Here is a 12,655-nt window from a genome sequence, read left to right on the forward strand (position 1 = left end):
AGAGAGACCACCCCGCCCACAGCTTCTCTTCTCTCTGTAGGTCCTCTGCCCTCTCACCTCGGCTCACCACTGGTCTGGTCTCCACTCATTTTTCTCTGTGATTCCTTCTACCTGGTTCCCTCTCTTCAACCACTTCTGTTGTCTATTCTATTTCCCCTTCAGAGTGAGATTTAAGCATCCTCCCTTGAGTTCTCCTTGTTACTTATCTTCTTTGTGTCTGTGAATTGTAGTATGTTTATCCTGTATTATATGGCTAAAATCTGCTTGCAGGTGAGTACATACCATGTGTGTCTTTCGGCTTCTGGGATATCTCACTCAGGATGATCTTTTCTAGATGTCGCCATTTGTCTGCAAATTTCATTATTTCCTTGTTTTTAATAGCTGAGTAATATTTCACTGTATAAATGTACCACAATTTCTTTATCCATTCTTATGTTGAGAGACATCTAGCTTGTTTCTAGATTCTGGCAATTACAAATAAAGCTGCTATGAACATAGCTGACTTATAACAAGTGTACTTATTGTATGGTAAAGCATCTTTTGGGTATACGTCCGGGAGTGGTACAGCTGGGTCTTGAGGTAGAGCTATTCCCAATTTTCTGAGAAAGTGCCAGATAGATTTCCAAAATGTTTGTATATGTTTGCACTCACACCAGCAATGGAATAGTGTTCCCCTTTTTCCACATCCTTGCCAGCATTCAAGTGTTGTCACTTGAGTTTTTTATCTTAGCCATTCTGCTGGGTGTAAGATGGAATCTCAGAGTCATTTTGATTTGTATTTCCCTGATGACTAAGGATGTTGGGCATCTTTTTAAGTGCTTCTCAGCTATTAGAGATTCCTCTGTTGAGAATTCTCTGTTTAGCCCTATGTCCTATTTTTAAATTAGATTATTTAGTCTGTTGTGTTTAATTCTTGAGTTCTTTATATATTCTAGATAGTAGCCCTTTGTCAGATCTAAGATTGGTGAAGATCTTTTATCAGTCTGTGGCCTGCTGTTTCGTTCTATTGACAGTGTTCTTTGCCTTACAGAAGCTTTTCAGTTTCAAGAGGCCCCATTTATTAATTTTTGATCTTAGAGCCTAAGCTGTTAGTATTCTGTTCAGGAAGTTGTCTCCTGTGCCAATGAGTTCAAGGCTCTTCCCACTTTCTCTTCTAATAGATTTTGTGTGTCTGGTTTTATGCTGAGGTCTTTTGATTCACGTGGACTTGAGTTTTGTACAGGGTGATAAATATGAATCTATTTGCATTTTTCTACAGGTAGACATCCAATTAAAACAGCATCATTTGTTGAAGATACTCTCTTTTTTTTCCATTCTATAGTTTTGGCTCCTTTAACAAAAATCAGGTGACCATAGGTATGTGGGTTTATTTCTGGGTCTTTGATTCAATTTCATTGATCAACCAGTCTATTTCTATGCCAGTAGATGCGGAAACTCATAGCCAAACATTGGCAAAGTGTAGAGTCTTGTGGAAAAGTGAGGGGAAGGGCAGAAGGACCTGTAGGTGACAGGAGTTCCATAAGAAGACCAACAGAGCCCAGAGGGCCCAGAGGGGCTTGTGCAAAGGTCCATGCATAGACTGGACCTAGGCCCCTTACATAGATGTAGAAGAGGGCAACTCAGGGTTCATGAGGGTCCCCTAGTATGAGGACCCATGGCTGACTCTAACATGGACTCTGTTGCTTGCTTTTTTATCACTGCCCCTAGTGGGCCTGCCTTGCCAGGCCTCAGGAAAAGAGAAGGAGCTCAGTCCTGATGCAACTTGATGAACTAGGGTAGGTGGGTGGGTGGGGCTCCCTTTTCTGAGAATAGGGTAAAAGGGCTGGAGGAAAAGGGAAAAAGAGTGGGACCAGGAGAAGAGGAGGGAGAGGACTATGATTGGGATAAACTAAATAAAGTGAATAAACTAAATTTAAAAAGAGATACCTACAATATTTTTAAAAGATTCTAAGAAATTTTAATGAATGATAAAAATGAACTTAATTACATCACTATTAAAATAGAGAGAAAGGTTAGGATTACTTATACCAAAACTGATATCTTGAAGACTGTGAGGCAGGTCTTAAAAGGATACATCTGATGACTTTGATCATGAATGGGGAAAATACAAAATACAGAATCTGTGATGTTCTCATACACCTGAGAACAGTTTCTTGGGTCAAACACTGAGTGGGAAGAGATTGCACATAAAAGAAGACATGATGGATCTGAGAAGGGCTCTAGATTTTATGTACAATGGGAACCAAGAGGATTATATCCTAATAAGGATACAATCATATGTGAGATTAGAGAAATGATTGGAAAGCATGGTGCTGAGTAGGGAGAAGCAAAAGAAAAGCATGAAAATGTCATCCCAGGCCCATGGAGAGCCATGCAGAGAGCCAAATGGACTTCCTGCACATAAGATAAAGTCTGCGGCAATGGAACCACTGAGTAAGGAGTTCTGCATGTGGACTCCATGAGCCACTAAAGAAAGGTTGGCAAGAATAAGGTACATTGATGGTTAGTCCCACCTTTTTGAGGTGAGAAAGGGGCAGAGATGGGGTTGGAGGACTGCAACACAGGCAAGAAAATTTAAGGCAACTCCAGAGTAGCACACAAAAAAAGCAGACACTTAAGACATAGGAAACCATTTAACCTGGCTTGAAAGGTGAAAAGTTGGTGTGCTTTATTTTAACTGTGTGTATTTTAAAAGCCTGGCTATTTCTTCCTCTGTATCTACTGGTTAAATACCTCAGTACATGCATTAAACATACCTCTCATCTGGCCCTTTCTGCCCTCTCCCTTTTAGTACTACAGGTACTTCACATGATCCAGACAATCTATGCTTTGACTCTCTCCCTCCTCAAGGCCTTCCAAACTCTCACTGGAACTTTCCCTCAAAAGAAATCTGCAGTTATAAGTCACCACCCTCTAACCCACAGGAATGAGCTGAACTCTATGCCAAATCTCTCTCCATACGTGATACTGCTGTTTCATTCCTTAGTGGCTAATTACGCTCTCAGGTCCCTTGTCTTTAAATTCACAGACTACAAAAAAATGTTAAACTTATGCAAACAGACAAGCTTCTAAGGCAAGATGAATGCCCTAAAATTGCCCTTTGGAAGAAAAACTGTGACCGCAGCACCCAGAATCACCCTATAAATCTGCCTAATGTGGAGTCGTCATAATTATAACAGTGATAAAGTATGTCTACAAATCTATACAAAGAGTCAGTGAAACCTGAAACGAGGATGCAGAAGTGCCACAGTGAGGACTGCTAAGGCCCATGAGGAGGACAGAGGCAGAAGATGGCCGTTCCTGGAACTAACATTTCCAAAGAGCTTGCTTAGGTGATGGCCATTCCCCTCCTCTCATAACGCTGAGGGGATAAAGTCTGCGGCAATGGAACCACTGGGTAAGGAGCTCTACATGTGGACTCCATAAGCCACAAAAGAAAGGCTGGCAAGAATAAGGTGGCAAAATTCCACATAATTCCTAGAAACTGGGTGGCACAGAATCCTAGTAAGCGAGCAATGTGTGTCTACTTGTACCTTCACAGGAAAGCTAGGTACAAAGGGAACTTACAGTTTAGGTCTAGGTGTATCTATAGTGACAGGAAGTTCAGGAGAACTCAGAAATATCAATGCCAAATATGTCACAAAAGGTCAGAGGCCATACTTTCTAACAGGGATTTGACCCTAAAGTGAGCAATATGCATAATTAATAGTGAACTCAAGTGGACAAGGCTACCAATCCAAATAGCCCTAGAAAAGAAGAGCTAAGTGCTCAGGGCAAAGAAGAAACACAAGGCAGATGTATTTGGTCTAGATTAAGGAAAAATGGGAGATGACCTGTGCACCTTATTTTTTCTGCAGTTGTTTTAATGCCTAGACCATTTAAAGACCGAAAAACAATGACTGAGGAACTGCCAGGGTCCAGAAACTCAAAGTTTAAGTTCCACTTCTGTGACTGATTCTATTCACAGGATTCTTCCTTTGTGTCTTGATTTAACCCTAATGCACAAGGACTAATATCTTAAACATAGATATTTTGCAGATATTTGTTTAACATGAATATTTGAGTCAAATGTCTCCAAGCTTTGTCATAAATACACCTATCCAAACTACACAGAAGTGTGTCCACACATAACAACTGCTCCTTACAAAGAGGTATGTGCACACATACCCACTGTCCCTTATACTCACAGACACTGCAACCAAAGAGAGCTGCTTTTCTATTCATCCTTATAGATAATCCTAAACTGCCTAGTCTTCTTTATAATAAAATAATAATTCATATGAATTTTATGATAATTAAACATCAGTTCCTACAAATACAAAGTGGTTTTATTGACAGGTCGAAATTTCCTTGAGATTCTATCTTGTGGGCCCCTCTTGAGAAGTCCCTTTCTGTTTCTTGGGTAGATACAGTCCCTTTTCTAAGCGGGTGAGCATGAGCTTCCCAGAGTAATAACCAACTTGGCACTGCCAGCCATGGAGGCCTGGCCAACAGGATATGCCAAAGAATACAGGAGAGGGACTAAAGGAATAGCTCAGTGGTTAAGAGCTCTTGTAGAGTGTACGGGCTCAGGTCTCAGTATTCACAGGCCAGTTTAACTCTATTCAGGGGATCTAAGGCCTCTTCTGGCCTCCAAAGGCATGCACACAGTGTACATGTATACCACAGGCAAAAACTCATACATACACATAAAGATAAATAAAACTTGTTTAAAGTACATGATATAAGCCAATAGCTTCTCAGTGCAAAGCCCATGGCAATCTCAGAAGAGCAGTGACAACTAGGTAGAGTTTCATACACTCACAGAAAAGGAGAATAACATGCATTATAGATGATCAAATTAAGTAGCTAAAGCTCCCTTCCAGGAAAAACTGGAAAATTTAGTGGATGCTGGAGATTAAAATACCAACACTGACAAAGTCAGGTAAAAAGACTTTCTGCATGATAGGGAGTGGTGTGGGCCAACAGCACAGGCTCTAAGAGCAACAATCAATATATGGGACCTCATGAAACTGAAAAGCTTCTTGAAAGCAAAGGACACTGTCATCAAAACAAAATGTCAGCCTACAGACTGGGAAATGATCTTAACCAATGCTATATCTGACAGGGGGCTAATATCCAGAATATATAAAGAACTAAAGAAGTTAAAAAGCTCTTTTCTGAGACTGACACTCCACCAAGGACCATGTATAGATATAACCTAGAACCTTTGCTCGGATAAAGCCCATGATAGCTCAGTAAACAATTGGTTTCCCATAGTAAAGGGAACAGGCACTATTTCTGACAGGAACTGAATGGCAGGCTCTTTGACCTCCCCATCCCCCAAGGGAGGAGCTGTCCTGCTAGGCCACAGAGGAGGACTTTGCAGCCAGTCCTGAAAATACCAGATAAAACAGGGTCAGATGAAAGAGGAGGAGGTCCTCTCCAATCAGTGGACTTGGAAAAGGGCAGGGAGGAGATGAGGGAGGGAGGGTTTCGGAGGGAATGAGGGAGTGGGATACCGCTGGGATACGGAGTTAATAAAATGTAACTAATAATAAAATAAATAAATAAAAAATAAAACTTAAAAAAAAAGAAGTTAAAAAGCAACAAATCAAGTAATACAATTAAAAAATGGGGAACAGAGCTAAACAGATAATTCTCTGTAGAGGAATATAGAATGGCAGAGAAACACTTAAAGAAATGATCAACATCCTTAGTCATCAGGGAGATGCAAATCAAAAGGAGCCTGAGATTTCACCTTATACCCAGCAGAATAGCTAACATCAAAAACTCAAGTGACAATCCATTCTGGAGAGGATATGAAGAAAGAGGAACCCTCCTCCATTGCTGGTGGGAACATAAACTTGTACAACCACTTTGGAAATCAATCTGGTGCTTTCTCAGACAATTAGGAACAGTGGTTCCTCAAGATCCAGCTATACCACTCCTAGGCATATATCCAAAAGATGCTCAAGTATACAAGGACATTTGTTTAATCATGTTTTTAGCAGCTTTATTTGTAATAGCCAGAACCTGGAAACAACCCAGATGTCCCTCAACTGAGGAATGGATACAGAATTTGAGGTACATTTACACAATGGAATACTACTTAGCAATTAAAAACAAGGAAATCATGAAATTTGCAGGCAAATGGTAGGAACTAGAAAAAATCGTCCTGAGTGAGGTATATCAGAAACAGAAGACACACACGGTATATACTCACTTATAAGTGGATACTAGACATATAATATAAGATAAAGTTACAAAAATCTGTACACCTAAAGAAGCTGAGCTAACAGGAGGACACTGGGTAAAATGATCAATCCTCACTCAGAAAGGCAAACAGGATGGACTTTGGAAAGAGGAAACAGGACAGGAGCCTACCACAAAGGGCCTCCCAGCACTGTATCAAAGCAAATACTGAGACCCATAAACAAACTTTGGGCAGAATGCAGGGAATCTTACGAAAGAAGGGGGAAATAGTAAGACCTGGAGGGGACAGGAACTCCACAAGGAGAGCAACAGAACCAAAATATATGGGCACAGTGGTCTTTTCTGAGACTGATACTCCAAACAAGGACCATGCATGGAGATAACCTAGAACCCCTGCTCAGATGTAGCCCATGGCAGCTCAGTATCCAAGTGGGTTCCCTAGTAAGGGGAACAGGGACTGTCTCTCACATGAACTCAGTGGCTAGCTCTTTCACAGCCTCCCCCTGATGGAGGAGCAGCCTTGCCAGGCCACAGAGGAGGACAATGCAGCCAGTCCTGATGAGACCTGATAAGCTAGGGTCAGATAGAAGGGGAGGAGGATCTCCGCTATCTGTGGACTTGGAGAGGGGCATAGGAGGAGATGAGGAAGGAAGGGTGGGATTGGGGAGGAACGAGGGAGGAGCTACAGCTGGGATACAAGGTGAATAAACTGTAATTAATGTAAAAAATAAAAATTTAATTAAAAAAAGAAAAAAAAAGTGGTATGGGGGGTAAAACATAAGGCCATATTTCTGCTAATTAAAAAATGGCACAAAAAGGAACTTTAGAGACAGGAATCTAATGCAAATTCACGAAGTGGTTAAATCCAAATGAAGCACTGTGGCTGAAAAGGTGAACACACTTAGGATCTACCTGCAAAGCAGGAAAAACATAGTCTACTACTTCAAATGTAAGGTAAGGCATGAAGTCAATGAGCTACATAAGCAGATAAACCTCAAACATGAGCCCAAACTTAAAGTAAATGAAGAAAAGCACTTCAGAAGTAAGGCCAAAGTTCAAGGATCTGCATTGCAAAGAGAAGTCAAAATAAAACAAGAGCAAGAATGAAAACCCTGTATTGTATGACTAAAATCCACTTATAAGTGAGTATATAATCATGTGTGTCTTTCCAGGTCTGAGTTACCTCACTCAGGATGATCTTTTCTAATACCATCCATTTGCCTGCAAATTTCATGATTTCCTTGTTTTTAATGGCTGGGTAGTATTCCATTGTGTAAATGTACCACAGTTTCTTTGTAGACATACTACAATGCACAAACCCCAAGAAGGTAAGTCCAATGAGCATCTTAGGCTTCATGTCAGTGCACTAGTTAGGGGAGTGGGGAATAGTTCTGATATAAACTATGTTTTGTTTTGTTTTGTTTTGTTTTGTTTTGATCCCTTCCCCCTGATGGGACTTCCCTGCCAGGCCACAGGGGAGAAAGTTGATCTCAGTTCTCATGTGAATAGATTAGCTGGGATGTCTGAGTATGGCTCCTCTACTTTGAAGAACAGGGGAGGAAAAAGAGGGGATGCAGGGAGCTTGGTCCTGAGAGGAGAGGATGGAGAGGCCTGTAACTGAGATATAAATTGAATTAATTAATTTTTTTAAAAAAGAATGAAAACCTGAGACATCTAAGCCAGAGGCACGCACAGAGTACAGGAGCACAGAGTAGACCACATCACTGCTGAACAAAGTTGCAAAACTGAGAAGTATCAAAACTAAAATAAAAAGAACAACAGATACATGGATACACTACAGGAAAACAAAATGCAGCCTACTAAATAAAAATAAGCAATAGCATGTGTGCCATGTGTGTATAAGATGAGGTTATAAGAGCTATGAACAGAAGCATGTCAAACATATTTGGTGTATGAATTCCAAATGGCACTTAGCAAAACCACATTCATCAATTAAGAATGCCATTTTTAAGTGGTAAAGGAAACAACCTCTTCTGCAGTGAAGAGGAAGGTGCAGAAAAGCTTATCCTTAGGAAAATGCTCTAGCAAGAAGCACAAAGATAAAACAGACTACTACCATTGTTCACACCTTCATTACATCTTAAATCTAGCATGAATGGCTACAAATATCTCAAAAGGTGAAATAATTAACTGTGATTCCTACAGTACAGCACAGCACCACTGACACAGCCTACCCACAACCCACAATCTCTAGATCCAACTATCCTGTTCCATGAAATTCAGAGGACTGGGGTCACGCTTGAGTTATACTTGAGTTACTAGTCTCCACAACGATATAATCAGCAAGACGAGAACATGGGAATTACAGAACAAATAACCCAGTTTCCTTAGTAAAAGCATCAAAGGAGAACAACACTAAAAAGATGGCTACAGAATTTATAGATTAAAATAATAAGACTAAGATACAGGCAGAACCACACCATTACATAGAGTTAGATAAGACACCTAAGTATACCAAGGCATGAGCCAGTAACCTCAAGGGCCATAACACTTAATACATGACTAAAACTGGCTTTTTCTTAATTTTTAACAATGAGTCTGCTCACTGGTCAGCAGAGATAGCAAACAACAAAAACTAACCTATAGGCTTGGGCAACGTAAGGTATTTTCAAAGTTTGAAAGAGAGAAGTGTCTTGATTCAAACTTCATGGAAATTATGAGATGCCCTAAACTTCTAACACTGCAGAGTAAGAGTCCCAGATTGCATAGCAGACCTACTTTCCATCACCACCAATGTCACTTCCTAGCCAACCTCAGGCAAAGGGGACATCAAGGAAATGGGCATCAGCCACGAGGCAAAGGCACTAGGTTGGGCAATTCCTAGATGCTCCTCTGCTTCCATCTTCAGATAAGACTTATTAAACAGGGAATATGACAGGAGCCTACCACAGAGGGCCTCTGAAAGGCTCTACCCTGCAGGGTATCGAGGCAGATGTTGAGACTCATAGCCAAACTTTGGGCAGAGTACCCGGAATCTTATGAAAGAAGTGGGACATAGTAAGACCTGGAGAGGACAGGAGCTCCACAAGGACAGCGACAGATCCTAAAAATCTGGGCACAGGGGCCTTTTCTGAAACTGATACTATAGCAAAGGACCACTCATGGAGATGGCCTGTACAGATACCCCTGCACAGAGGTAGCCTATGGCAATTCAGTATCCAAGTGGCCTCCATAGTAATGGGAACAGGGACTGTCTCTGACATGAACTGATTGGCCGGCACTTGGATCACCTCCCCCTGAGGGGGGAGCAGCCTTACCAGGCCACAGAGCAAGACAATGCAGCCACTCCTGATGAGATCTGATAGACTAGGATCAGAGGGAAGGAAAGGAGGACCTCCCTTTTTAGTGGACTTGGGGAGGGACACAGATGGGGAAGAGGGAGGATGGGATTGGGAGGGGAGGACAGAGGGAGGTACAGGGGGGATACAAAGTGAATAAACTGTAATAAATAAAAATTAAAAAATAAATGACAGAACAAAAAAAGACTTATAAATCCACGACCATTTGTTAGGTGAACAAGTTTATCTATATTTAAGAATTATAGAGATTAAGAAACAAAAACAAATATGGCCTGGTCACATATTCAAGGTTATATTGATGAAGAAAGGAAAAAAGTGACATCTTATAATGATCCATAATGAGAAGGAGATGTGTGCTATCCCAGTGACCACCTGTGTCTTTCACTAATTTCACTTAGGCCAAATGTACACACAGGTGTTAAGTGGCCAACAGATATGCGTACCATTGTTCTGCTACAAAAGCTATGGTTTTTACAGATTTCAAGAACATACTTAATATTTTTTTTACTCTTTGAGATCTTTTTTCCCAACGAAGGGAATTGAATCTAGGGCCTCACTGCGAAAGGTGTGAGCTTTACCACTGACTTATGTTACAACCCAGCCTGAGATTTTTAAAAACTATCCGTATTAGTATTACCCGCCCCCCGACATTCTGTACTTGATTACCCATATCTCAAAATGCTTGGTTTTTAAAAATAAATAACAATTAAGTAATAATTAAGGCAACGTATTCTTTATTTTAGTCTCCTCCACATTTTGGAGCATTTTTTCTTTAGTCCACACAAGGCAGCAGCCAGGTCTTGTCTGTCTCCTAGTCCTTTTCTCTCAGATAGCCTCATCATCTCCAAAAATGGGGGAGATGTAAAAGGAAATGGAGTTCCACTGTATTAAGTACTGATAAAGGTCCCAAAACACTGTCTAAGTCAGCTTTTATAAACTGCCTGCTTTTAATTTTTCATACACCATCTAACAAATGTAGGGCAGAATAAGAATAAAGAAATTCTATTTAAATTAACAAAAAAGCATGTAAGCTTTTAAAAACATAACATTAACTTTATTTTTTTAAAAAAGCATCCAGAGAAATAAGTAAACCCAAATCAAATTTTTTAGCTGCCTTGATAGTACAAATAAGTAAAAAAGAAGATCCATTAGGTAGTTTCGTTTTGTTTTGTTTTTCCATAATGAGTCTTTGTCTACTAAAATATAGAGCATTCAAAATTAAGAAGAAAATTACTGTCTTTTTAAACTGAATGTGTTTTCAATCTAATTTCTACTAGTGGGCTAAGTATTCAAGAAGCATGTTCATCTACATTGAAATAAGCAAATGAGAAATAAATTTTTCTTATATAGCTTCAGTACAATAAAGCAAGTGACTATTAAGACTTTTAAATAAAAGCTTCTAAGAGCCAAAAATTTATAGTTGAAAAACTACTATAAACAGATTGATCTTTTACTTATCTAGCGTTTATTTACAAGGTTTCTAAATACAAACTATCTACTTATGTTTCTGTTATTTTTCTTTCTCTGTATTCTTCTGCAAGGCAACAGTAACTTTAGTTCCTAGTAATGTATGACTAGCACAGGAGGTGGGGACTTTCAGTGGTACTTTTGTTTAAATTTACTTACTTTGTAATACGGTCAATGTTGGCAATCTGCTTCTGATTCCTTATAATTTCAATGGCTGCCCAAAGATGCTGGATAGCTTTTGTGTCCGCTTGTCGTCTTTTTGTTAAACGTGCCATGACCTGTTTACTTCTTTAGCTGCAGCAATATACAAAAACATAAGGCAGAAAACATGGATTACAGTGGGAATTTCCAACACGAGAAGCAATGGTCGCAGCGCTCCTGACACTGGGCATTCTAAAGTGAGGTGTAGTGGTGAGGCTTTCTATTTTCTACCCTTCACACTGCACTTCTACTTAATGAAAGCAAGCATTCACTTGGTTACTTTTTTTTTTTTTTAGATTTTATTTATTGTTTATACAACATTCTGCTTGCACACCAGATCTTACTATAGATGGTTCTGAGCCACCATGTGGTTGACTGGGAATTGAACTCAGGACCTTCGGAAGAACAGGGAGTGTTCTTAACCTCTGAGCCACTTGGTTACTTTTTAAAGAATAATATTCTAGAGCCCAAATCGCTTAAAAAGGTATTTCTAAGGAGTCTACCTTACACCATGTTAAAAAAATACATTTAATGTTTATTCTAAAATACATAGATACTACAAGATAAAATTTCAAATTTTAGGTATTAGACTGTGTGAAATTCAAGAAATATAAAATTAAATTTATATGTCCTAATTGTTTGATATTTCACATTTTTATGGTCATAGCTTTAGAGAGTCCAGTATCATATACATACAAAAACAATGTTTAAAAAAAAAAACAAAACATTAGCCAGGCATGGTAATGGTATATGGTGCTGCACGTTTGCAATCCCAGCACTGATAAAGGTCCCAAAGTACTGATAAAGGTCCCAAAACAGTGCAATCCCAGCACTCGGGAGGTAAAACAGGTAAAGCTCAAGGTCAACTTGATCTACACAATGAGTTCCATGCCAATAAGAACTGCATAGCAAGACCTTGTCTCAAGAAACAAACAAATAAAAAAAACATGAGCAGAGAATCCAAGTTGTTCTGAGGCAAAATAGGAATGGGTAAGAGCTAGGATCCCAGATCATAAATTATCTGTAATGATCCAGATACCAAAATGAGTTCATTTCAGAGCTAATAATTATATTATTAGGAAATAACAATGTTATTTTAGTCAAATCTTAGTATTCTGGATGAGCTGAAGGAAACAGCTGTCAAGCCTCCAAATACCCTTCCAACTGTCTGCAGGCAAGAAAGAAGAATGGACCACAGTCCAGTGTCTGGTTATGTGAGAGTATTAAAGAGGCCCAATGAACATTTACTTCATCTTCACAGTGAGCTCAGCCTCAGGGATCCAATGAAACACACAACCCGAACATTAGTGTGCCAGGCCCTTAGTGCAGGCAGGCAATCGGACATCTCCAGGTGGCTGCTCCCTTCAAGGAGACAGCAAGTATGGAACTCATTCTAACACTTCACTGTACTCCCTGAAAGACCAGAGAAGTTCCTGGAATCTCATTTCTCTCTTCTCCATCTTCTTTCATAG

General features: G+C 39.8%; 1 protein-coding gene across 11 annotated transcripts in view; it reads right to left on the minus strand.

Annotated features, from left to right (window-relative positions):
* The window catches only part of Zmynd11 (zinc finger MYND-type containing 11), a 98,887-nt gene that overhangs the window by 50,090 nt on the left and 36,142 nt on the right, over nt 1-12,655 (minus strand). For all 11 annotated transcript variants that reach the window (XM_055603891.1, XM_055603887.1, XM_055603889.1 and 8 more), the window contains one exon: nt 11,142-11,276. In XM_055603891.1, coding sequence (XP_055459866.1) covers nt 11,142-11,257 — 116 coding nt within the window. In that variant the 5' untranslated portion in view covers nt 11,258-11,276. The remainder of the gene's footprint in view (nt 1-11,141; nt 11,277-12,655) is intronic.

This window comes from Psammomys obesus, unplaced genomic scaffold (genome assembly GCF_907164565.1).
Source record: "Psammomys obesus unplaced genomic scaffold, mPsaObe1.curated_primary_1811, whole genome shotgun sequence".
Classification (NCBI taxonomy): Eukaryota; Metazoa; Chordata; class Mammalia; order Rodentia; family Muridae; genus Psammomys; species Psammomys obesus.